Source organism: Geotrypetes seraphini, chromosome 13 (genome assembly GCF_902459505.1).
Source record: "Geotrypetes seraphini chromosome 13, aGeoSer1.1, whole genome shotgun sequence".
In the NCBI taxonomy this organism is placed as follows: domain Eukaryota; kingdom Metazoa; phylum Chordata; class Amphibia; order Gymnophiona; family Dermophiidae; genus Geotrypetes; species Geotrypetes seraphini.
Window position 1 is genome coordinate 67,110,457 of NC_047096.1, and position 27,794 is coordinate 67,138,250.

General features: G+C 44.0%; 1 protein-coding gene across 2 annotated transcripts in view; it reads right to left on the reverse strand.

Annotated features, from left to right (window-relative positions):
* Positions 1-19,500, reverse strand: part of KRT222 (keratin 222) — a 70,979-nt gene extending 51,479 nt beyond the window's left edge. For both annotated transcript variants that reach the window (XM_033918746.1, XM_033918745.1), the window contains exons 1-3: positions 19,230-19,500; positions 14,883-14,965; positions 1,996-2,152 (exon numbers count right to left, since the gene is read on the reverse strand). In XM_033918746.1, coding sequence (XP_033774637.1) covers positions 1,996-2,152; positions 14,883-14,965; positions 19,230-19,451 — 462 coding nt within the window. In that variant the 5' untranslated portion in view covers positions 19,452-19,500. The remainder of the gene's footprint in view (positions 1-1,995; positions 2,153-14,882; positions 14,966-19,229) is intronic.
* Positions 19,501-27,794: the final 8,294 nt, after the last annotated feature.

Consider the following 27,794-nt stretch of genomic DNA (forward strand, 5'->3'; position numbering starts at 1 on the left):
ATGAAAAATTAAAAGTCTCAAGTCATTTTATAAATTAATCAGTAATAAATTAGCAGGTGGTAGGAGATTACAAGTTCTGATAGCAGCATGGCCCAGAAGGGTTGTGACATGCATCCTGCATCGTAATGCCACCAAATGGGGGGTTAGCCCAGAAACCAGCCCCCTGGACCACAACATTCTGTTCTGCGGCAGGAAAAATAGATGCGAAATTCTTAAAGTCTGAGAAAATGGGGAATACAAATATAACTGATGCCAAAAGATGCAATAGCATATCTCATAAAAAAATATTGGACACCAGATGTCTCTTTGGTCAAATTGATACAGAAAGTTAAAAAGTGCTCAGAGACTTCTAACAACTGAGACCGCCAGTAAATAAAATCCACCATGGAGAGGCTTCTTTCTCAATCATAACATTGCTGCCTGTATTGACTTTGCACAAAAAACCAATTGGAAACTTTGCTACAATTAATATTTGAAAGTGCAAAAAAAACCACTTAGCTGTTTTAGTTCTTGAATCACATTTAGGTGAGTTGACAGGGTTGTAACGTGCTTCGCATAAATGTGCTGGCTTCAGAGAACCCATGACGGCAATTTCTTAAAACTCTCTCCCGAAGTTCGGTCGCTATGAAAAATACCAAAAATCATGTTGGAGCAATCGAACATGATTTTTGTATTTTTTAGATTGCTCTAACATGATTTTTGTATTTTTCATAGACACCTAACTTCAAGAGAGAGTTTTAAGAAATTGCTGTAGCAGGTTCTCTGAAGCAGCACATGTATGTAAAACACGTTAGAACCCTGTCAACTCACCTAAATGTGATTCAAGAACTAAAACAGCTCAGTGGTTTTTTTGCCCTTTCAAATATTAATTGTAGCAATTTTTCCAAGGAATCATGTAGCCAGCAACCAGGTTGTATCCTTGGCCATAGAGAATGGCAGCCTTGGAAACTTGGTTGCTAGAAACCCGAGGTACAACTATACGATGGGAGGGATATTATTGAATGAGAGTAACCAAGAAAGGGACTTGGGGGTAATGGTGGACATGACAATGAAGCCGACGGCACAGTGCGCAACAGCCGCTAAGAAAGCAAATAGAATGCTAGGCATAATCAAGAAGGGTATTACAACAAGGACAAAAGAAGTTATCCTGCCATTGTATCGGGCGATGGTGCGCCCGCATCTGGAATACTGCGTCCAATATTGGTCTCCGTACCTTAGGAAGGATATGGCGTTACTCGAGAGGGTTCAGAGGAGAGCGACACGCTTGATAAAAGGGATGGAAAACCTCTCATACGCTGAGAGATTGGAGAAACTGGGTCTCTTTTCCCTGGAGAAGAGGAGACTTAGAGGGGATATGATAGAGACTTATAAGATCATGAAGGGCATAGAGAGAGTAGAGAAGGACAGATTCTTCAAACTTTCGAAAAATAAAAGAACAAGAGGACACTTGGAAAAGTTGAAAGGGGACAGATTTAAAACGAATGCTAGGAAGTTCTTCTTTACCCAACGAGTGGTGGACACCTGGAATGCGCTTCCAGAGGGCGTAATAGGGCAGAGTACAGTACAGGGGTTTAAGAAAGGATTGGACAATTTCCTGCTGGAAAAGGGGATAGAAGGGTATAGATAGAGGATTCTGCACAGGTCCTGGACCTGTTGGGCCACCGCGTGTGCGGACTGCTGGGCACGATGGACCTCTGGTCTGACCCAGCAGAGGCATTGCTTATGTTCTTATGTTCTTATGTAAAGGAGTTGTAGAGACTGCATATTTCATGCCCATACATTACGGGCTCCTTTTACAAAGGTGCGTTAGGGCCTTAACGCGCGGAATAGAATGCGCTAAATTGCCGCTCATGCTAGCCTCTTGAGCAGGTGGTGGTTTTCCGGGTAGCGCGCGCTAATCCGGTGAATATGCTAAAAACGCTAGCGCACCTTTGTAAAAGGAGCCCTAGAAGACCCTTTTGTTACTTATCTCGCTGCAGCCTATAGAAACATTACCTCCAGATGATTTTTCTTTAAGCAGGTGTAATTTTCCCATGTTTCTTGAACTGCTCTTGTTAGCCCAGGAATAGATTGAATGAACTGTTTTTTTACACCATACAGTGATTTCAGTTTTTCTTGCAGTAATTTGCACTGGTGCTGTTCTACCTTCCACCTGAAAATTTAATACAGAGAGTTACAGAACCTCAGTATGAGGGATGTACAAATTATAGTAATGAGAAGACAAATAGGTCATTATGGAAGACTTGCTTGGCTTTTTCATGTGTAAATAGTGCCTTTTACACAAGTAAATGACCAAAAGGTGTCAACAACTATTGTATTTTACAAAACCTTGATGATCAGCCTCATAATCAAACAACATAGACACTCTAAATTGGCATTTGGACGTCTTAATCATCAGGACGTCCAAATGCCAATAATCAAAAACGTTTTTCTGTACATCTAGCAAGGTGTTCCAGCTTCTGTGCGTCCAGAGAAGGAGATGAGTGGGCTTTGGGTGATCTCAAGGGCGAGTTAGACATGGACATCTTGCAGCGATAACCAAACATTTTGCAAGACATCCTGGACGGAACTTATACGTTTAAAACTAGACCTGTTTTAGAAGGGTCTAAGTGCCACGAAGATGCCCAAACTGACCAGATGTGTGCAAAGGACCAGCAGAGATTGATTGTCTCTGATCCTTTATTAGAGGTGAAGCTCCCTTTGGTTGCTGTTGGCCACAGGGCCTCATTACCTAATTGTGGCAGCAGTGGGATCATGTGACCAGCATGCCTAAAGAGAAGACTCTGATCCGGTGACCATCATGTCACTTCAATGGCTGGAAAGAGCTGGATTCCAGAGTCGCCCATGACAGGGGAAACTGCATTAAAGAGAAGGCAGGTCAGTGCACAGCGAGGCAAGGATGTGAGCCAGAGGACTAGAGAAACCAGTAGTCCAACTGGGGGCCAACTTGATGGAAGGTGCTCACTTGACCTACACCAAGTAAGGGTACCCTGGGATCCCCAAGGGAGAATTGGATTAAAGTAGGGGATAGCAGTAGTCTGTGGTCTGTATAAAGGTGTGTGTTGTTCAAGTATATGGTACGAGTACATAGGCAGAAGCAGTAGGACAAATGTAGGACCAGGGAAAAGCCAGTCTGTACTTGGATCTTTTACAGGCAACATCTCAGCAGACAGCCAATGAAGAAGGATAGTACCATGACAAGGCAGAGACAGTTTAGACTAGAGACCTTGAAATTCGGAAGGCAGAAGGAGCCACAGCCAGAGAAAAGTTCTGATTAGAATGATTGTAGGATTAGAAGGATTGGAATTCACAAGCCAGGATCTGGAACTTGAGTGGGGACTTTACAAGGAGACTGTGGGAACTGCACAAATGTGCCAAAAGCTTTCCAGGCTTGTTACTAGTTGATACTTATAGTATTTCAAACATTTCCTTCAGCATTCTTGAAATACTACATTTATGTAAAGCCACTTGTATTGTTCAAATGTATCCTTATTTTTTTCTAAGGCAGTGTTATAAAATCTTATTTTTATTTATACACTGGTTTACATTCAGGCACTAAAATATTTCTCCCTATTTGTCCTGGTGGGCTCACAAATTGACTAACATACCTGAGGTAATAGAGCATTAACTGACTTGCCCAGGGTCACAGGGAGTATCACTGGACTTGAACCTGCAACCTCAGGGTGCTGAAGTTGCAGCCCTAACCACTAGGCCACTCCTCCACTCCCTCAATTGTTTTTCTAGTCTTTAAACAGAGCCGTCCACATCCTTTTTCATATATGAAATCACTTCTCCTCCCTTAACATTGCCTTTGAAGCTTCCCAAAATAATACTGGGACCTCCTGCTGTTACTTCCACTTTTGTATTAAAAAATGATCCAACTGTTCATCATAATATTGTCTACTAGACTATTGTAACATTTTCTATCTACCCTGCCCCGCGACCATGATTAAACAACTGCAAACAATCCAGAACACAGCCCTAAGACTCATCTACTCTCTGAGAAAACATGACCACATCACCGAGACGTACCTCCACTCACACTGGCTACCAATCCAAGCAAGAATACAATTCAAGTTCTACTGTCTTCTATTTAAAACCATGAACAGATACAGCCCAATATATCTAAAAACCGTCTAATCCGAACCACCTCAACCAGATAAAGGAGAAACCACGCTCCATTCACATACCCCCCAATCAGAGAAGTCAAACGGATAAAACGGTACAATGGCCTCCTGGCCACACAAGCAGCGAGATTAGACCGCCAACTCTCTACTTTGCTGATAACGACCCCTGACTACAGAACATTTAGAAAAGAAATAAAAACCATACTATTAAAAAAATCCCTGATACCCAACAATCGAAACCAACCTAACGCCTCCCTACTCTCTAAAACAACCTAACGCCACAAGAACCACCTCATCTCTATGAACCAAGTTGACTACTCTAACTATTCTATAATTCCTCTGGAAATGGCCAGATAGATCCTTTTTGTAATCCGCCTTGAACCGCAAGGTAACGGTGGAAAAGAAATCACTAATGTAATGTAATGTAATAATATAACTATCTGGAGAATTTCCATCTTTGACTACTTTTAAAGCCCCTACCCCCTTCAATATCTACCCATAGTACAACATGATTTAGAAATTGCTATTGGGCCTTTCTTCATCTGTCTCGCTTTGGAGAACCAACTCTATAATATAAAAATATGCTAATGCTAATGGTGTCTGTATACCATTATATCTCCTACTGGATTCAAAGCAAGTTACACAAGATTACAAAAATTTATAAAACGTAATTAAGAACAAAAATACTGAAAATTATAAATAATATCGCTAAACATCATGGTTTAATAAAAGTCCATTGCTCAAAGAGATAGGTTTTTAATAATTTACAAAATATGCAGTAGATAAGTATAGTTCTAATCACCGTTGGAAGATCATTCCATATTTAATATAAATGATGCACAGCAAGGTTTCATGACCCTTCACAAACTAGGGTTTAAAAAAAAAAATCTGAAATCTTAATTGTAGAGATGTAAAATGGAAGAAATCATATGGTTAATAGGCAGTGTCATGCTGTTTATTGTTAAATTAAGCTGCAGCAATGCACATGATTCTAGAGAGCTGCACAGGAACAGGACCTAAGGGAATCACATGGAATCCATGGGGATCCCATGGGGTTCCCCTCTGGATCTGTGGGAATTCTCCCTGGGACCACCCAGATCCTGCGGGGATGGAGACATCTCTTGAGGGACTCCCGTGGGAGTGTTACCTTGCTTGTCTAAGCAGCACCTCCTTCTTCCTGCCTTCAAACCACACTTTCTTTTTCACAAAGCCGTGTGCAGTGTTTCCTGTATGCTGCCTGCATCTGACCCAGAAACCTTCCCTTTGACATCAGAGCTGATGTCAGAGGGAAGGCTTCCGGGTCAGTCATGTGCAGCATGTAGAAACTGTCGCCTGTGGCTTTGTGAAGAAGCAAGTGCAGCTGGAAGACAGGAAGAAAGAGGCCTTCTTGGAAAGCTCTGGTACACATTCGCAGGAGGGGGCACAAACTTGGGACACAGAAGGGAGAGATAGGGTGAACGAACGTGCTTAAAGTTGGGACAAGGAAGAGAGAGAGGGGGGCATGAACTTGGGACAAAGGAGGGAGGGAGGGTGAGGGAGCGTATTGGGACTTGAGAGGGGCATGAACTTGGAACAAAGGCTGGAAAGAAGGAAGAAAGGAGGGTAGTATGAACGTGGGACATAGAAGGGAGGGAGGAAGGGGGCACGAACTTGGGACATAGGATGGAGGGAGGCAGGTAAAGAGATTCTGAGGTGGTGGAGGGAACAGAAAGGGAAAATTGGGCATGGATGTGTGAGTGAGAGAATAAGAGAGATAGTGAACATGGGGAAAAGAAGAAATAGGAGAATTGTTGGGAATAGGGAGGGCGAGAATTGTTGGACATGGTGGTGGGAGAAAAGTGAGGTAGAGATGCATGGGAAAGAGAAAGAGGAGAGGGAGAAATATTGGATATGGTGGTGGAGAGGGAATGGTAGGATAGATTGAAAGAATGCAGGAGGGAAGAATGTTGGACATGGTGGTGGAGAGAATGGACAGAGAGAGGTGGCATGGTGCTAGAGAGGGGTGATAGAAGGAGAAATGTTGGGATTGGGGATGGTGGATAGTGGGCAAGTGTGAAAGATGCTGCACATGGTCTGGGGGAAGAAAGAGGGAGAAATGTTGAATGTGGTAGTAGAGGGAGGGGGAGAGATGCTCCCTGAATTCCTTTCTCTCTCTTTCTCTCCACTTTCTTTGCAGCAAGGGAAGGAATGAGAGAGAGAGAGAGGGAGACATGTTGCACATGGGGGTGGAGGAGAGAGGAAGATATGCCATGCAGGGGTGGAGAAGAGAAAAAGAGGGAGAATGTTCCAGGATAGAAGAGAGTAAGGATGCTCTACAATGGGAGGGAGGGAAGAGAGAAATGTTAGACCATGGTAGGAGGAACCAATGGACAGCAACCTCATGAAGAAGAATTCGCAGAAGACAGGAAAGCAGAAAAAAGAGAAACTGGAACCAACTTGATTGAAAAATAAATCTCCAGACAACAAAAGTAAAAAAGGAATTTATTGACTGAAATATGTTAGCTTTGGGAAATGTATATAGCAGATGTCTTTGTATTGTGTTCAACAGAGAAGGAAATGCATTTCTGGTTTTATTTCTCCAGTGTTGAAGTACTTGCTGATCCATGCCATAGCTGGTGGGGATCCCCAAGCACCGGCAGCTACGGACCTCCTCCAGAGGTGGCCAGAACTCCCTTCTGAGCAAACAAACCAAAGAAAAACTGCAGACTTAGTACACGATGCAGGCAGACTTTATTATGACAAATGAATCTTTGATTAAAAACCTTTTACCTGGTAAAAGGTTTTTAATCAAAGATTCATTTGTCATAATAAAGTCTGCCTGCATCGTGTACTAAGTCTGCAGTTTTTCTTTGGTTTGTTTGCTCTGGATTGTCTTTCACTACAGACAGTTGGACCTTGGTTTTTTCCTTTGTTTTGGTTTGTTGCTCAGAACTCCCTTCTACCAAGCATAGCGGTCACTGGCAGCATCCTTGAGTACTTGCTGATCCTTGCCATAGCTGGTGGGGATCCCTAAGCACCGGCAGCTAAGGACCTCCTCCAGAGGTGGCCAGAACTCCCTTCTACCAAGCATAGCGGTCGCTAGCAGCATCCTTGAGTCACTGAGGTGCCTGCAATTGTGGTTTAGGGATGTTGCTTCTGTCTGCCAAGTTTGGTAAAAGGGATTTTTGGGCACCTTCAGAGGAAGTCTTCAACTGACATAGCTTGAGAGTCCTCATCCAGCTGGAGTATTTATATTTTATACTTACATTAGAGGGTCTAGCAGAGACCCATCTACAAAGTATTCTTCCCAGTTAATATTTCCAAATTAATAAAGTGCCTTTGTTTATTTGTAAATGGGTCTCTACAAGAGCCTTTAATTCAGTAGCATAATGAAATGAAATAACTACTTCTGAAGTTTATGGGGACAGGTGGGGACAATATTACATGTGGGGATGGGTGCGGATGGATTCAATTCCAGTGGGGACAGATTTAATTTCCAGAGAGTGACGTCACTCTACCGAATGGCAGAGTGATTTTCATGCTCCGATGGGGCTTGAAAGTAACGGCGATTAAATTACTTCCCAAGTGAGATAGAACCCCCGATCGTTAGCGCAGAAGTGGGCAGAGTGCATGGCGAGTCGCCAAAATCTGGACAACGAGCGGTAAATGGATGGCGAAAGCGTCGGGGTCCCCAGTGGTAAACTCCAAGATGGCGTCTCCAGGGCAGTTTCAGCTGTCGCCGCCTGTAGCCAGGTCAGAAAATAATGCTGCAGCTCTGAAAATGATTTTGGAAGCTGGATTTCAGGACATAAAGTTGGAAATAAAAGGGGTGAGAGAAGATCTTAAGACAGCGCTCACCGAAATCAGAGCAGAAGTGAGTGATTTGGGAGGTCGGGTTGAGGCCTCCGAACATCATGTGTTGCAGTTGGAAGGGGAGATAATGGAAACCAAGATGGCGATGGCCCAGCAAGTAAAGGAGCTCACAGATCTACAAGTGCAAATTGAGGACTTAGAAAATATGTCCAGGAGAAATAATCCAGCAACAGGGACGGTATGTATTAACCTCCCTTGAACACCTCCTATTTCAATAAAGTATATCAAGTGAATTCTCCAGGCCCTCAGAGGTGCAACCAGACAGTTCAATAAACTTTCACAACTGTTGGATTTATGCCCCCAATCGTCATAGGGTCCCTGGCATAAATCCAACAGTTGTGAAAGTTTATTGAACTGTCTGGTTGCACCTCTGAGGGCCTGGAGAATTCACTTGATATACTTTATTGAAATAGGAGGTGTTCAAGGGAGGTTAATACATACCATCCCTGTTGCTGCACTATAACACAGATCCTTCTATAAAGGTTACATTTGAAGCCCTAACATACCAATTCATCAGGAGAAATAATCTGCATTTTAAAGGGGTACCTGAATCTGACTAACATAAGAACTGTAAGGAAGTGGTGAACGACTTTTGCAGTCAGCTATTGGGGCCTGAAGAGATTGTGGATGCAGCTAACATTATTATTTTAAGAGCACACCACAGCTTGGGGGCGAGCAGACCAGGCAACCCAAAAGACATTATTACGTGTTTTGGAGACTATTTATTTAAAGAAAAAATTCTTCAAGCGGCCCGTAAGTGCCCACAATTTTCATGGAATGGAATTGTGGTGGGAGTTTTCCAAGATTTGGCTCTTACGACTTTACAGAAGAGAAGGGCCTTTTGAGAGGTGCCTCAGGTACTGCATTCAGAGGGCCATCGTTATCATTAGTTGTTTCCTTTTGGAATGTGGTTGACTGTTAATGGAAAGTCACACAGAGTGGGTATGGTGGGAGAAGCATGGGTTGCTCTGAAAGATTTGGGTTGTAACAACTTGCCTAGTGTTTCAACTGGAGCGACTTCGAAGAAAGTGGGGAGACCGGTGGAGGCCTCGTGCATGGTTACTCAGTCGACTAAGAAGCTGCCATCCTCGGAGAATTGAGTAACAGCAGTGAGACTGGACTTGTTGGGGGCCCTTTAGACTAATTGAGGGTCCTTCAACTTTGGCTTTGGGGGGGGGGTTGTTTTTATGGTTAGTTACGCGACTCCCGGCTGGAAGAAAGATGCATGAGTGTTATTGGGGAGGGGGTGTGGATGAGTAGTGTGGGTTATATGTGTGGTTGATATTTTGAGTAGTTGATACAGAGGAAATTGATGTAATACAAGGGACTAGGATGGGAAGATGTTGTTATTGTTTTAAAGGGTGGTTATGATTAGGAGGTATGTGGGGACAGTAGCCTTTTGGGATAGACTTCATTCTTTCTCGATGGCTGGTCCGGTGGTGGCTGGATCGGTACGTATGGGGGGAGGAGGGGAGGTGGGATTTGTGGGAAAATTGGAGGAGGTAGGGGGAATAGGGGGATAGGATTCCAGAGTGATATGCTTAGGATTTGATCTTGGAATATCAATGGGATGAATAGTCCTGGGAAAAGGAGTATTGTTTTCCGGGAATTGAAGAGAATGGGATGGGATATTTGTCTACTTCAAGTGACCCATCTAAGGCCCAGGGATGCAGGTTTTTTGGAGAACCCAGCATTTGAACATGTTTGGACACATTAAGGGCAAGATTCTGTTAGGAAAAAGGGAGGGATTGCAATTTTGGTAAAAAAGGGTTTGGGTTTGGTTATTGAGCAGGTATATCGGGACCCTCAGGGGAGATGCTTAGCGTTGAGAGGGACTTTACAGGGGCAAAGAGTGACGATAGTGAATATCTATGGCCCCAATACTGCCCAAACTGAGTTTTATTGGTCATTGCAGCGTGAGCTGCTATTATTCCTTCAGGGGGGTGATACTTTTGGGGGGAGATTTTAATGTGTTTCCAAATGGGTGACTGGATCATTCTAAAGGGGGTGGAGATTCAATTACGGGGCATACTTGGATTTTTCGGGCATTTATGCATTCCTTGGGATTGGTAGACTGTTGGTGCCTTCTGCATGGGACCCAGCGTAATTATACTCATTATTCTCATGCGCAACAAACCTATACTAAGATAGATGGGCTCTGGGCTCATAGGAATCAATGGGGAAAGGTTAGGGGGGGCTAAAATTGGGAGTATTCATACTCCAGTTTGGGTGGGATGTACTGGGTGATATCTGGGGGAGGAACCCGCTACTGGAGGCTTAATGATTCTCTATTTATACCCCAGAGGTGGAAGAGGAGATTCTCCGTAGCATAGATAATTATCTGGAGTTTAATGATACGGTGGAGGTGTCAGATGGGATTCTATGGGATTCCTTAAAGTCCGTTTTGCGGGGTGTTTTTATCAAGTTGGGAGCTCGACTTAAACATCGACGAACTCGAGCCCAGCTATGCTTACGGGGACACTTACTTTCCTTGGAGATGTTGCACAAGAGTACATCAGACTCCCATACGCTGGTGCAATTGCGTCAGATACGGAGAAAGTTGTTGCAACTTCAAATGGAAGAGTTTAATTATGTGTGAGCGCGCTTTCGGTCTTATAAGTATGAGCATAGTAATAAATGTAGTGCCCAATTAGCTCGTTATATTAAAATTAAACAGGCACAGACATTACAGTGATTCGAGACAGTGGGGGGCAGGTTCAGGTCACAGATAAAGATATAGGTAATTCCTTTTTGGAATGTTATCGACAATTGTATAGTCTTGATGAGAGCAGGAAAAATGTTAGGGTACATCGTTTTCTAGACAAGGTAGATCTGCTGGAGCTGTCTCCTGATGACCGGAAGTCGCTCAATGAACCGGTCACGTTGGGGGAAGTAATGGGGGTCATTCGGGGTGTAAAATCTGGTAAATCCCCGAGACTAGATGGCTATATGAGCCGCTTTTATAATAAATTTGGACCACGGGTGGCCCCATTGTTAGTACGTATAATAAATGGGGTCTCGGAAGGGGGTCGCTTGTCAGATTCCATGGGGGAAGCGAGTATAGCGATCCTTCTGAAACCTGGGAGGGATCCGTTAAGTTGTAGTTCGTATAGATCTATTTTCCTGTTGAATGTAGATATTAAAATTATAGCAAAAGTTTTAGCTGTACATCTGGGTAAGCTTCTTCCCAGCTTGATTCACATGGATCAATCTGGTTTTATACAACAGAGGCAAGTGGGTGACAACATTCGACGTACCTTACATTTGATGTGGCATGTGAGGAGGAACCAGGAACAGGCGGTGTTGATGGCGATCGATACTGAGAAAGTGGTATATAAATACTTATAAATAAAATAAATAAAAAGCCTTTGATCGGGTATCTTGGGATTTTTGTGGGCTGTTATGGAAAAGGTGGGACTGCGGGGACTCTTTAATACTTGGGTTCAAGCGCTATATCGGGAGCCTCGGGCATGTCTTCGGATCAATCAGACTTATACTGAATTTTTTTCCATTGCGCGGGGTACTCGACAGGGCTGCCCGCTTTCCCCATTACTTTTTGCTTTATCCATAGAACCATTGGCGGTATTTATTCGAAATCATCCTCGACTGAAGGGGATTCAGGCAGACGGCATTGAACATCTTATAGCTTTATTTGCCGACGATATTCTTTTGTACATGGGAGACACAAATTGTTCTGTGGGACGCTTGTTACAAATCTTCGAGGAATATGGAGAAGTATCCAGGTTTAAGATTAACTTAGATAAGACTGAAATAATGAATCTTACTTTAAGGCCATTACAGGTTGCTGATTTTCAGCACCTATTTTTATTTAAATGGACATCCAAGGGTATTAAGTACTTGGGTATCTATTTATCAATGGACTCGGATACTTTATAAGAGGCTAATTATGGGCCGATTCTTCAGAAAATTCGGGCGGACTTACAACGTTGGAATGGGCTGTGGCTTTCATGGGGGGGGGGGGATGTATTGCTGTCCTCTAGATGAATGTGTTACCCCGGTTATTATTTTTATTTCAGACTCTTCCTATTCCTTTGCCCACTCGACTGTTTAAGATTTTACAGTCAGAGTTTAGAAAGTTTATCTGGGCAAATAAAATGCCTAGAATCTCTCAGAGGGTGATGTGGGTAGATAGAGCTCGGGGCGGTAAAGGGGTTCCCAATCTTAGATGGTATTATCAAGCAGCGCAACTACAGATGTTATTGGAATGGGAATTGAATCCACACAAGTGGGGAGTGTTGTTAGAGCAGTCCCTGATATCTCAACATAGATTGTCTACTGGGCTTTGGTCTTCGCAGATGATTCGACAGTGGAAACTGGAAACTGATAATCCCTATATATTGCACTTACTTACATTGTGGGGTAATTTGAGGAAGGAATGTAACTATGGGGGTGGCCTTTTCTATCTTGGCCTCATTGAGGGATGAACCCCAATTTTTGGTGGATAAAACTAATCCAGAATTTGAAAGATGGGGACAGATTGGTTTGACCATCTTTCGAGATTTTTTACATACAGGGACTTTGATCTCGTTTGAAGCCTTATTACGCATTCCAGGGGTAAAATCGGGGGATTATCTGGCATACTTGCAAGTGAAACAATACTTGGGGGCTCAGGGTTGGGATAAAACATCGTTTTTTGAAACTGAATATTTAGAACAATTATGGGTGACGTTGCAGAACGTGCCCATCTCTGTTATATATAAATACCTACAGGGGAGAGAAATTCCTAATTTGATTTACCGACAACACTGGGAGAGGGATTTACATTGCATTTTTACTGTTAAAGAGTAGGATATTATTTGTGCTGAGGTGGGTAGAGTATCTGTTTGTGCATTAATCCAGGAAAATGCTTATAAAGTGTTGTGTCGCTGGTACTATACCCCAGAATGTCTTCACAAGATGTACCCTCAGATCTCAGCTTGTTGTTGGCGTTGTCACAATGCTGAAGGTAGTTTTCTTCATATATGGTGGGATTGTCCTGTGTTAACACCTTGTTGGACCATTGTAGTGAATTCTTTGTCCCACTTATTGGGGGTTCCGGTCCCCAACACCCCTCAATGTTGCTTACTGGGGTTATCTACTATTTGTGTGACAAGATGGCAAACATGCCTATTACGCATGGGGCTAGCAGCGATTAAATGTCTCATAGCTGCTTATTGGAAACAGTCCCTGGTACCAGATGAATATGAATGGAGGGTGAAGCTCTCAATGTTAGGGAAGATGGAAATTTATGTAGCTAAGCGTCGAGGATATTATCAACAATCATTACAAACCTGGACTGTAATTATTAAGAAATTGAAATTATTGAATATATAGGACTATGGAGAGATCTCGATCCTATTGTGTATTTGATAGTGGAGGGGAAGAAGGGGGATTTGAGCTGAGTTTTTGGGTGTATTTATTGTTATTATTATTGTGGATGTTTATATATTGTTAATGTGGATTTTGTATTGAGCGGTGTTGGTGCTGAATTTTCTGTGTTTTATTGCTTATATAATTTTATTACTCTTTGAATTTCAATAAAAAATTAAATACTTTAATTAGAATTATGTTGAATGTATGTATGCTGCAATTGTAGCTAACAGTCATTAATAATAATGATTACATTTGAGATATATATATATATATATATATACTAGTCTTATAGCCCGTTACATTAACGGGTGCTAGAATATATGCGTGTGTGTCTGTCTTTCTTTTTTTTTTCTCTCTCCTTAGCCGCTTTCTGTATTTCTGTCTTTCTTTTTTTTTTTTTTTCCTTGGCTGTCCACCACCACCCCTTGCTTGCTCCCCCTGTCCATTCTCCCTTCCTTTTAACTCCCCTGTGTCCTCCACCACCCCATCACTGCTCACCTTATCCAGCAGCAGCCCTTCTCCCTTTGTTTTACCTCCCCCTGTCCATCAACACCTCCTTCCTGCTCCCCCTGTCCAGCAGTAGGCCTCCCTTCATTTTTCTGCCCCCCCTGTCCATCACCCCTCTGTCCATCAACCCCTTTTTCCTGCTCCCCCTACCCAGCAGTAGCCTCCCTTCCTTTTCCTGCCCCTCCATTTCCCTGTGCTGCAGCATTTCTCTCCCACCCCACTTCCCTGTGCAGCATTTTCCTTCCCCCCATACCTTCCTCCTTACCTTCCTTCCTACCCCCCTCTGCTCCCTTTCCTCCTTCAACTTCATCGGGCAGAAGCAGCAGCAGCATTTATAATTAATTGCTGTTGCCGGCTTCAGGTCTTCCTCTCTGGCGGGTCCTGTCTTCATGAAAACATGAAGTAGGCAGGACCCGCCAGAGAGGAAGGCCTGAAGCCGGCAACAGCAGCGAATTTTAAACGCTGCTGCTGCCCGAAGAAGCCAGGCCTTAACCACAAAGCTGTGGATGGGGGGTGGAGGGTTTTAAAAGGTACAGCAGCGGCGGTGCAGGGGGATGGGGTTGAAAAGCCATCGGCCGTGAAGTATGCCGCCTGCATACGGACTTTAAAAACTTGCCTGTTTTATTTTTAAATGGCGTCCGGGCTTGGCTGCGGCGGCCTGCAACCGCTGCAGCCTGCAATCGCCGACAGCCACTGTAGCCGACATCCGCCTCGGGCCGCCGACAGCCGCCGTGGCCGACATCTGCCTCGGGGGGAGGGGAGAGAGCTTTGCGCGCATGCGCACTCCTACCTGCGGTGCCCTACAGCGCACGGAAAACGGAACACGCAGATGGGAGTGCGCATGTGCGGCTAGCGTTTTATTATATTAGATAAATACTGTAAATAGTGTAAAAAAAAAAAAAAAGAAAAGATTTAATTTCCAGCAGGGATGGGTTTGATTTCTGTCCCCGTGCAACTCTCTATTCTAAACCACATAATTACACTTTCGGTGTGCTATTTTGAAAATAAAGATTAAAAGACAACCTGTCTTCTAAATGATGGAGGGTCATCTGATTATTATCAAGTTCCCAGGAAAGAAATGCATTCTTGAAACCCACCTTAGATATCTGAAAAAAGAAATATTGAATAATTATTTTAATTGGCTATCCTCAAATGTGTACTGCTTTCCCTAATAAACTCATCTTTTTATAAAGCTGCACTGCTCGGCAGGGCAAATTAAATGCCAAGCTAGCCATAGGAATAGAATGGGCGAATCGACATTTAGCTCATGCTGCTTGGCAGTGCGGCTTTGTAAAAGGGGCAGGGGAGTTAATGTATCAATATAATTTATAATGGAAAACCATAAAATTGTCTCATGACAGATTTCAGATTTTTGCTCTTCAGTATAAAGAATACTTAAGTTTATTTGCCTCTCCAAGTCACTCAGCATTCTGCCATGACTTTCGGTGTTTAATTCAGAAAGTGCCAGATAGCATAGTAGCAATATTTGAGGTTAGCATTAGAAACCATTGATAGCTTATCTGGCAAGGTCAAACAAGGTTAGACCCATATGTGCTAATAAAATCCCATGGCAAATTAATTTTTGCATGGTTGTCTTAAAATTATTTATCCAATTGCACTACCAAATGGTGCAGCACATGAACAAGCTTTTCAAAATGATTGGGGTGCCAAACAGTACAAATTACCCTTCCCTTGAAACAGTGAAGGGGACTGCTCATTATTGGGATTGGTCAAGCAACCACTAGCATCCACAGAGTCTGTACCAAAAGCCCTATAAAACGAGATTAACAAAACTGTAAATATACCTTGGAGCAGGAGTAGACATCTCAGAGGGCTATAAATTTGTCAGGAAATCACTAATGAATACATCTGAAAGATTTGAATGCACTGTCTTCAGGGTGTGGAACTCTGTCTCATGACTATTCATTAGTGTTGTACTGAAAACATAACCCACCCCTTCCTCAGAGGAGAAAGAGAGGTGACATTCTGGAGACATTCATATACCTTACCAATGGTGTAGTAAGGGGCGGGGTGAGGTGTCTTGGTGGGTGCACCGGCACATCTCCTTCTCTCTGCCTCCTCCTTCCCCACCCCTCTTCTGCTATATGCTCACCTTCCCTTCCCCCCTTGCCTCCTACCTGCTTCTCGCGCCGGCCTCGGCTCTCCCTCTGAAGACACTTCCTGATCGCGGGACCAGGAAGCGATGTCAGAGGGAGAGTTGAGGCTGGCATGGGCAGCAGGTTGGAGATGCTGCTCATACTGGTGAAGTTAAAGAGGTATGGGGGAAGGAAAGTAGCATGGGGAAAGAGGGGAGCACCACCTACCCTCGCTACACCACACCTCCCTCTATACTAAAACCCAAGCGCACATGCGCACTTAGAGTTTCGTGATCCCTGCGGCCGTGTTTTCTGATCCATGGCCGGATTCTATTTTAGAACGCGGCGGCAGGGATCACTCTGGCCACTCCCTTCCTCCTGCCCTCACTCACCAACCGCTGGAGGGAGCGCAGGCAAGCTCTCTCCCTACCCGCGTCCTCAACAGGGAACACACTGGAGATTCCCCCCTCCCGCCCTCACTCACTAACCGCTGCCGCCGCCGCTGATCCTCCTCTTCAAAGCAGCCTGTGATCATGGCCGGCTTTAGTGAACCGTGCAGGCCGCTCTCCAACTTCAGTAGCACGTTCCCTCTGATGCACGGGATCGTGTCAGAGGGAACATACTACCGAGTTGGAGAGCAGCCTGCAAGGTTCACTAAAGCCGGCCACGATTGCAGGCTGCTTTGAAGAGGAGCAGACCAGAAGATGCCGGGATGGAGGGAGGGTAAGAATGGGAACAATACAGGGGGATAGGGGGCTGCTTTGGAGGGAGGGGTGTGCTGGGGACTGACAGCTTTGCTCTGGGGGGGAAGATGGAAGGGGTCATGGAGAGACAGTTAGGGAGAAAGAAAGGGGGCTGCTTTAGAGTGGGAGATGTGCTGGGGACAGACAGCTTTGCTCTGGGGGGGAAGACAGAAGGGGCCATGGAGAGACAGTTGGGGAGAGGGAAAGGGGGCTGCTTTGGGGGTAGGTGTGTGCTGGGGGGCAGACAGCTTTGCTCTGGGGGCAATATAGAAGGGGGGCCATGGAGAGACAGTCAGGGAGAGGGAAAGGGGGCTGCTTTGGGGGGAGGGGTGTGCTGGGGGCAGACAGCTTTGCTCGGAGGGGGGGGAGGGAATACAGAAGGACACAGACAGCGGCCAAGGAGAGAGAGAGAAAGAAACACAGACAGACAGACAGACACATCTATTCTAGCACCTGTTAATGTAACAGGCTTAAAGACTAGTTCATTTATAATACACAAGAAGCAGATATTTTTCTCTGGAAAATCTAGGATAAAGAGTATACAGGAGTAACATAAAATGGTGATGGATTCAAGGAAAGTCTTCCAGTACAGGCAGTCCCCAGGTTAAGTACGAGTTACGTTTTTAAAGCTGTTCTTAAGTAGGATTTGTATATAATTCATAACTTCATAGATTCTTGCTGCTTACCTCTGCTCCCAGCTGCCAAAAGGGCCAACGGTCACTAACAGTGTTCCCTCTAAGGTACAGCATGTACAACCACACACTGTTGTTAATACAGCCATTCATCATTCCTGAATCTGCTGCAGGAGAAGTGTAGGAGTCTATGTCCCACTGGAAATACTGCTCAGCGGATCAAATGAAGACATGACCGTGTTCTTAAGTATGAGTCATACTTAAGTTGGGTGTCTATAACTCGGGGACTGCCTGTACTGGTAAGGCAACCATGAACAGTAAGTTAAGGTGAGTTAAGCACAGAAGATCTTTGGTCACACAGAAGTGAAGGGAAAGTTAGAGATCATTTGAAATCTATAGCAGTTGCAAGAGGAACACACTATAAACTATACCAGGGTTGCCCACATTTTTTGGGCTTGCGAGCTATTTTTAAAATGACCAAGTCAAAGTGATCTACCAACAATAAAATTTTAGAAAACCTCAAAGCACACTGTACGCAGAGAAAATGTTAATTATCATTTATATTCCAGGGTTTTTTCAAAGAGGTCAAGGCAGATGACTTTATGCAATGTCACCTCAGTAACAACTATACAAAAACAGATAAATATACCCCCTCCCTTTTTACTAAATCGCGATAACGGTTTTTAGTGCAGGGAGCTGCACTGAATGTCCTGCACTGCTCTCGATGCTCATAGGCTCCCTGCGCTAAAAACCTCTATTGCGGTTTAGTAAAAGGGGACCATAGTGCAAAATATAGACAGCAGATATAAATTCTCAAAACGGACACATTTTGATAATTAAATTGAAAATAAAATCATTTTTCCTACCTTTATTGTCTGGTAATTTCACGAATCTCTGGTTGCACTTTTTTCTTCTGACTATGGATCCATATTTCTTCCCTTCTTTCAGCCTCCTGTATGCTTCCTCTCCTCCAGACCTCATTCCCTACCCCAACTTTTTCTTCCTCTCTCCCAGCCCCTCCCCTCTCTTTCTCCCTGCCCTCTTCTTTCTTTCTGCCTGTCTTTCTCTCTCCATGCCCCCTTTCTTTCTTTCTGCCTGTCTTTCTCTCTCCATTCCCCTTTCTTTCTGTCTGTCTTTCTCTCTCCATGCCCCTTTTCTTTCTTTCTTTCTGTTCCCCCTTTCTTTCTCCCTGCCCCCCTTTCTTTGTGTCTCCCTGCCTGCCCCCTTTCTTTCTATGTCCCTGCCCTCCCCCAAGCCACCGCCGCTGCCATCAGGGAACAGGCCCCCAAGCCACCGCCGCTGAGTTCTGAGCTCTCCCTGCTTCCCGACGCCATAAAGAGGACGCAGGAGCACTGGGCCAAGCAGCATTCCCCACCCGACGTCAATTCTAACATCAGAGAGGAAGTTCCAGGCCAGTCAGACAGCGATTGACTGGCCTGGAACTTCCTCTCTAACATCATAATTGACGTCGGGTGGGGAAGGCTGCTCAGCCTGGCGCTTCTGGGTCCTCCTTACGGCATCAGGAAGCAGGTAGAACGCGAGTCTATCACGGAGCCCGGGATGGGTTCTGCGATCGACTCGCTTTGCCTTTGTGATCTACTGGTTGATCGCGATCGACCTTTTGGGCACCCCTGAACTACAGAAATAACCTCCAGTTATTAATACTGAAAATTGTTATTGTTTGTGAGTTGCAAGAGGAAGCCATTTGGGCCGACCAGATGAGCCTTACAGTCCCTATTTACTATCTCATCCTATGTTTCTCTGTTTCAGTTTTTCAACTAAAAGTGCAATCAATGTAGCAATTTAGCAAGTAGGAAACAATATTTTTGAAAATGGGGTCTGTTGATTAAATCAGGATTTGAAGAAAAACTGAATCAAATGGAATATTACTGTACTTACAGAGTGTCTTAGAGCATTACATTGTTCCTCCTTCTTACTCCAGTTATGGTTGTTTGAAGAATTTTCCTTTATTTGCTCCTGGATCTGTCTTTCAAGCACCAAGTTGGATTCTTCTAAGCGGTGAATATGGTTTAAGAAATCAAACAATCTCCTATTAAGTTCTTTCATTATTTGTTTAGGGTCTGAATTCTGAGAAAAGTCTGATTTAGTTGCAAAATCCATCCTTTAATCAAATTCTGAGTCTAGCCACCATGTAGTTTTGTCCTGCATCTGTGACTCAGGAGAGCATATGTGCTACACGGAAATGTTTCTTTTGGTTCTTGAGCGAATGTACGCAGATGGAAAAGGTAAACAAAAATGCAAGGAACAATGTACACCTGCATTCAAGCTGCTGTTTGTTCAACTTAATTACGCACAAAGTTCATATTTCAGTCAGGAATATGTTTGACTTCTTCTGCACTATTGGACTAGACAAGTCAACGCAGTAGTCCTATAGCAGTTCCTATAAATGTATTTTTAGAGCATATGAATCTGGAATGAAATTCAGGTGGAATGTTTTGTAAGGCAGTTTTGTCTTGGCACACTGCGTATGTATGAATAGGTTCCGTGAAACAACAGTAAGGACAATGTTCTATTATATAGTTGCTTCCTGTTATACTGGTATTTTCTGCTGCCATTTTCGCCTTGTTATTTAGTATTGTTCTTGTAAGAAGTTGCTTTCCTATTTTTCAGGTTTGGATTTTTGCAGAAGTTTTCAGCCAAGGTCATACAATCCATTTATTCTGCAGTTTCTGTGAATGTATTTGGGGGTTAAAAGCAATTGTTAGATTTGTGAATGCTACCAAATACTATTTCTACTATGATACTCCCATAATGGAGAGGTCAATGTAAATTATGCTTTTAATGTTTTAATCTTGTCTATACTACATCATTTTAATTACACTGAAGTCTTGTCTGAATCTGTTTCTCAATTAGTACACATATGAAGGTCGACTGAAAAGTTTCTGGCCTTATCAACAAAACAACATTTTTGGGGGGAAAATACATTTGCTCCAACATTTTTTCAGACCTTTCATGCCTACTGTAAAATATTAAATGTCTAAACTGGAAAAAGCTATTTACAGCATCTATAACCACAGAACCCAAAGAAAATTTATTCCCAGACAGCCATTTTATGAGGTTCGGAAACAGAAAGAAGTCACATGGGGCCAAGTCCGGAGAGTACAGTAGATGGGGAATTAATTTGAACTGAAATTCATACAATTTCACCATTGCAATTGTTGATATGTGAGCCAGTACTGTTGGAAGAGAATTTCTTTTTTGCCAAATAAGGACGTTTTGTCTTGATTTTGGAACTTAGATGTTGTAATAAGCTAACATAGTATTTCCCATTAATGGTTTTCCCTTTTCTAGATAGTCAATAAAAATTATGCTGTGGACATCCCAAAAGATGGTCGCCATCACCTTACCCAGTGGCGTACCAAGGGTGAGGCAGGGGGTGGAGGTCCGTCCCGGGTGCAGCCTTAGGGGAGGTGCACAGCCGGACAGGTCTGGAAAATTCCTGGGCTGCAAACGGCACTCAGCGGCATCGGCGCCCCCCCTACCCCGCGACAGCACTCAAGTTCAGCCTCCTCCCAGCATCAGCAGAACTTCAGATCGGCAACAGGCCCATCTTTCTCCCTCATCTTTCCGATTTTGGCATCAAGATTGGCAAATCCCCCCCCCCTCCGTGACGGCACTTAGCGGCATTGGCGCCCCCCCTGCCCCACGACAGCACTAAAGTTGGGCCTCCTTCTCCCGGCATCAGCAGAACTTCAGATCGGCAACAGGTGCTCAGTCAAAAGCTTCCCCTGACTCAGCTTCCTGTTTCCGCCCAGGCAGATCAGTCAGGGGAAGCTTTTGACTGAGTATCTGTTGCCGATCTGAAGTTCTGCTGATGCCGGGATAAGGAGGCCGAACTTGAGTGCTGTCACGGGGCAGGGGGGGCACCGATGCTTCTAAGTGCCGTCACGGAGGAGGGGTGCCGATGCCGCTCAGTGTCGTTGCGGGGGGGGGGAGGGTGCAGATGCCGCTCAGTGCTGTCATTGGGGGGGGGCTTTGCCGATCTTGATGCCAAAATCGGAAAGGTGAGGGAGAAAGATGGGCCTGTGGTGGATGGAGAAGGAGACAGATGATGGAACTGGGGGGGAAGAGAGAGCAGGGGCAGATGATGAAAGTGGAGAGAAGGGGGAGAGAGAAGAGGGCATATGATGGAAATGGGGGGAAGTGAGAAAAGGGGCAGATAATGGAAGTGGGGGGAAAGAGAGAGAAGGGGCAGATGATGGAAGTGGAGAGAAGGGGGAGACAGAAGAGGGAAGATGATGGAAGTGGGGAGAAGAGGGCAGATGATGGAAGGAGGGGGGAAAGAGAGAGAAGGGGCAGATGATGGAAGTGGAGAGAAGGGGGAGAGAGAAGAGGGCAGATGATGGAAGTGGGGGGGAAGAGAGAGAAGGGGCAGATGATGGAAGTGGGGAGAGAGAAGAGGGCAGATGATGGAAGTGGGGGAAAGAAAGAAGGGGCAGATGATGGAAGTGGGAAGAGAGAAGAGGGCAAATGATGGAAGTGGGGGAAAGAAAGAAGGGGCAGATGATGGAAGTGGAGAGAAGGGAGAGAGAGAAGAGGGCAGAGGATGGAAGAAGGGGATAAATAAAAGGAGGGCACATGATGGGGGAAAAGGATTGAGATAGGGAAACACTGGAGGGGGTGAGGGAAAGAGGTGGTGAGCTGTAGGTAGACAATTAAAAAGGAAATTGATGAGAGAGTAGTAAGAACGTAATCTAGATGGATGCAGAAAATAAATTGAAAAGGAAAATGAGGGAAGAAAGGGATTGCAGAAGAGAGGTGTGGGAGAGGGAAGGAGAGGAGAGAGATGCCAGACCAATGGGGGTGAAAGGAGTGATGGAAGGGGGAGGCATACAGTTTCTGGAAGGGGCATAGGAGAGAAGATGCCATATAGGGGCAGAGAGATGGCAGACAGTGGATGGAAGGAAGAGAGTAACAAGAAGATGAGGAAAGCAGAAACCAGAGAAGACAAAGGTAGAACAAAAATTTTCTATTTATTTGTTGCTTTAGGAGACATGTGTCACTGTTTCTGTGGTGTTGCATTGTATGCAGAGTCCAGCTTCTTGCTGGTTCAATTTAACCTTTGTCTATGTATTTCTATTTTATCCCCCTTTTACAAAACTGTGGAGCGTTTTTTTAGCGCCAGCCGTGGTGGTAGCAGCTCTGATGCTTAGAATTCTATGAGCCTCAGAGCTGTTACCATCATGGCTAAAATCCACACTACAGTTTTGTAAAAGAGGGAGGGGTTAGTTTGTGATGACATATTCCATACTAGGCAAAGGTATTTTCTGTGTTCTGTGTGTTCGAAAGACATGGTTTTCTGTTAGGATTGACGGTGTAGGATTGATCTGTACTAGTCTGGCTTGTTTAGTTTTACAATGGGTGTATTGATGTATTGCTCACTGCATATGTAAGATGCTGCCTTTTCCTAGGTACTCATGCCTGGCTCACATTGGCATCTCAGACCAGGTCCTTAACTGGTTTCAGGGGTTCCTAAGAAATAGATCCTACAAAGTATGCAAGAACAACTCTTTCTCTTATAGCTGGGACAACACCTGCGGGGTCCCGCAGGGCTCCCCCCTATCCCCCACCCTATTCAATATCTACCTGGCCTCCCTAGGCAACCTTCTTCATAACCTCAAGCTCAAATTCTTCATTTATGCAGACGACATCACAATATCCATCCCACTAACCAATTTCTCACAAGAAATACTCGACCACATTACAAACATTCTCAACCAGATTGAACTCTGGATGCTATCATTCAGACTGAAACTAAACCCCAACAAATCAAAATTCTTCCTAGCCACCCCCAATGACAAAATCAAAGAAGCTACAATTCAACTGAAAGGAATGACTTTCCCCCTCGAACCAACCTTAAAAATCCTGGGAGTCACGCTGGACAAAAATCTTTCCTTAGAAAATCACACCGACCTCATCGTCAGGAAAAGCTTCTCTGCACTTTGGAAACGTCGCACTATAAAAAAATATTTCAATGACACTTCCTTCCGCCTTCTTGTACAATCCTCCATCCTCAGCATTCTAGATTATTGCAACATCATATACCTTAACGCCACGAAGAAAACAACCAGGAGACTAAAAATAATCCAAAATACCGCCGTGCGCCTCATCTTTGGCCTAAAGAAATGGGAACACGTCACCCCATTCTACCACCAACTTCACTGGCTGCCTTTCGAGTCTAGAGTCCTTTTCAAATTCACATGCTTCTGCTACAAGGCTGTAAATGGTTCCTCACCAAGTTACATCAACCCCCACTTCAACCTCTATCGCACCAACAAGAAATCCCGTCGTATTCAGTTGTTCGCCTTCCCTTCGCTCAAACTTTGTCACTTCAAAAGATTCCTGGACAAAACTTTCGCCTTCCAAGCAGCTAAGCTGAACCCATGGCTAGCACAAATGATACTAGAGGCCCCCACTTACCTCGGCTTTAGAAAATTACTTAAAACCTACCTATTCAGCAAACAAGACCCGAATTGTCCCCCCCCTGACAATAACTCCCCCCTCCCCACTCCGCCTCCCTCATGAGGCCTTCCCCTTTTTCCCTACTTTCCTCATCCTCTGTCTACATAAGTACATAAGTACATAAGTAGTCGCCTCCACCGGGGCAGACCAGAGGTCCATCCAGCCCAGCGGTCCGCTCACGCGGCGGCCCATCAGGCATATTGCCTGGTCAGCGGTCCCTGACTAATTTTATTGCCTACCTCTACACTTATCTCTAAACCTTCCACTGCTCTTATCTGTACCCCTCAATCCCTTTGTCTTCCAGGAACCTATCCAGGTCATCCTTGAAACCCTGTACTGTGCTATTTCTTATCACGGCCTCCGGAAGGGTGTTCCATGTGTCCACCACCCTCTGTGTGAAAAAGTACTTCCTTGCGTTTGTTTTAAACCTGTCCCCCTTCAATTTCATCGAGTGACCCCTTGTTCTTGTGGTTTCTTTCAAATTGAAAAATCTGTCTTTGTCAACCTTTTCGATGCCCCTCAGGATCTTGAAGGTCTCTATCATATCTCCTCTGAGTCTAGTTCGATTAAAGCTGTAATTCTGATAAATACTTGTAATTCTGTAATTCTGATAAATAATTCTGTAATTCTGTAATTCTGATAAATAATTGTAAATCTGCCTGTCTATGCAGACCCTAATCTAATTCGATGTAAACCGCCTTGAACTCGCTGGGTATGGTGGTATATAAGAATAAACTATTATTATTATTATTATTATAAAAATCATGTTTTTCGTACAGATGGGGGGGGGGGGGGGCGGTGCCAAAAAATGATGGGCCCCGGGTGTCACATATGCTAGGTATGCCACTGACCTTACCAGCTGACAGAGCCATTTTCACTTTCTATAGAGTTGGTTCATATCTTGTAGTTCATTGTATAATGATGAACCCAAGTCTCTTCCACAGTCATAAAATGTCACAAAAAATTAAAACGCTCAAAACATGTTTTCGAAATGTCCAATCAAACTGTGGTGTAATATTTAAAGTTTAATGTAGCAAATGTTTTGTCCAGAGAAGGTTAAGAGCATAAGAGGTGCCAGGTTGGGGTGGTATGATGGTCCTTTAATACCAGTATTTTGTCTGCTACTACTAATCATTTCTATAGTGCTGCTAGACATACGCAGTGCTGTATACTTTATATGGAGGCACTTTCTCTGTCTTTATGTGCTCACAATCTAAATTTGTTTTTTTGGTTTTTTTTGTACCTGGGTCAATGAAGAGTTGGTTGGTTTGCCCACGGTCAGGAGGAGCTGCGGTGGGAATTGAGCCCAGTTCTCTGGGATTTTGGCCTGCTGCACTAACCATTAGACTACTCCACTATGTCTCTAGAAAGTTCACTAAAATATTTATTTTTGCCAGGAACCAGAGATTTATTATCTGTAAAATATAACCATTCAATATTCATTTTTGAATGCTACAGTAGAGACTGTAATGAGATTTAGACATTAAGGGGCTCATAGTAGAGCTCACCAATGCTTTTCTTTAAAAGTGCCTTTCTGTGCAATTTGAGGTTTTGCACATTAACAGTGCTGTTACTATGCAAACTAATAGCCAATCTGTCGATCAAATCAGGAAAGATTCCGGAAGACTGGAAAGTGGAGAATGTTACGCCGATCTTCAAGAAAGCTTCAAAGGGGGATCCGGAAAACTACAGACCAGTGGGTCTGACTTCGGTACCGGGAAAGATGTTAGAAGACCGCACCATTGATCACCTTGACGGATACAAACTGATTGATGAGCACCAGCCAGCACGGCTTCAGCAAAAGAAGATCTTGCTTGACAAACTTACTGCACTTCTTCAAAGGAGTAAATGGGCAGATAGACAAGGGTAACCCGGTCGACATTGTATATCTAGATTTTCAGAAGGCATTTGACAAGGTCTGCATGAACGTTTACTTCGAAAAATTGCAAGCCATGGAATCGAGGGTGATATACTAACGTGGATTAAAAACTGGTTGGTGGATAGGAAACAGAGAGTGGGGGTGAATGGACAATACTCAGACTGGAAAAGCATCACGAGTAGAGCGCCACACGGTTCGGTGTTTGGGCCTGTGCTCTTCAACATTTTTATAAATGACTTTGAAATTGGCACGACGAGTGAGGTGATTAAATTTGCGGAGTTATTCAGAGTAGTGAGGACACAGAAGGATTGCAAAGACCTACAGACATAAATACACTCGAGGAATGGGTCGCGAAATGGTAAATGAGGTTCAACGTGGATAAGTGCAAGGTGATGCATGTCGGTAACAAAAATCATATGCACGAATACAGGATGTCCAGTGCTACACTTGGAGAGAGCCCCCAGGAAAGAGACAAACAGGGCAAACAGAATGCTAGGAATGATTAAGAAGGGGATCACGAGCAGATCTGAAAAAGTTATCATGCTGTTATACTGGGCCATGGTACACCCCCACCTGGAATACTGCGTCCAACACTAGTCGCCGTACATGAAAAAGGACATAGTACTACTCGAAAGGGTCCAAAGAGCAATAAAAATGGTTAAGGGACTGGGGGAGTTGCCGTACAATGACAGGCTAGAGAAACTGGGCCTCTTCTCCCTCGAAAAGAGAAGACTGAGAGGGGACATGATCAAAACATTCAAGATATTGAAGGGAATTGACTTAGTAGAGAAAGAGAGATTGTTCACCCTCTCCAAGGTGAAGAGAACGAGAGGACATTCGCTAAAGTTAGAAGGGTAAAGATTCCGTACAAACGTAAGGAAGTTCTTCACCCAGAGAGTGATAGAAATATGGAATGCTCTTCCAGAGGCTGTCATAGGGGAAAGCACCCTTCAGGGATTCAAGAAAATGTTGGATAAGTTCCTGCTGGAACAGAACATACACAGGTAAGTCTAGACTCAAATAGGGCACTGGTCTTTGACCTAAGGGCCGCCGCGTGAGTGGACTGCTGGGCATGATGGACCACTGGTCTGACCCAGCAGCGGCAAATTTTATGTTATGTCCTTAACTAGAGTAGCTTGCAAAAACTTTCCTGGAAAAACCTATGCAAATGAGGTAATGAGATGCAAAGCTATGCAAAACAGCTCATTATCTATTAATGCAGTGAGGAAATTCACAAACTGCTTCACAGTCACACTATGAGAAAAAAAACACACCGCTACCTACATCTTGGGGAGGTATAATTAAGTTTTTATGATAAAATCCTTAGGTACAGCATGGGCACTTTACCATCTTGCCTCATTTGCATGTCTCTCAGTTTGGTTATGTGGGTGGCTAACAGGCAATATCAATATCAGGAAGGGCTGTGGCTAACTGGTTGAGCCGCTGCCTCTGCACCCAGATGTCTGTCTGTCCAAGTTAGATTGTAAGCTCTTCCAAGCAGGGACCATCTATAAATATCAAAATGTACAGCGCTGCGTATGTTTTTCAGTGCTATAGAAGTGATAAATAGTAGTAGTAGATCTCTTTTAGGGGCTTTAAAATAATTAAATTTCACCATCATGTTAGGTAGGAGTTGTTATATGTTTTGTAAGTCTTAATGGCTTCATCCTATATTATTGCACACCTTGAAAAACAATTCTCACTCTTGTACTCTGTGATCACTAATTGAGGATGGTGGGATTGATATTTAGAAATATAAAATAGCCTCCCATACAGTGACATTCATTTGTGTAGTGGGGATTCATAGGCGCTACTGATCATTTTAATCTGCAGTAAACTCAACACATTTTGTACAATCAAACACGTTTTGGGGTTTTTTTTTTTGCATCAGAAAGTTTATTTAGTCACAGAGAGGGAAAATATCAAAAGATGCGTGTTAGCCTTTATGAATAAAGAAATGTTCTGTCAGCAAGCTTTTAATAAAGTGAAAGAAAAGCAGATGCACTGGAAAATGTTTGACATGTGGAGGGTTAAGATTTTCCTCCTAAACTTCTTTTCCTTGGGACAACAGCATCTGATGAAAGACAAATCTTCGGTGCAGC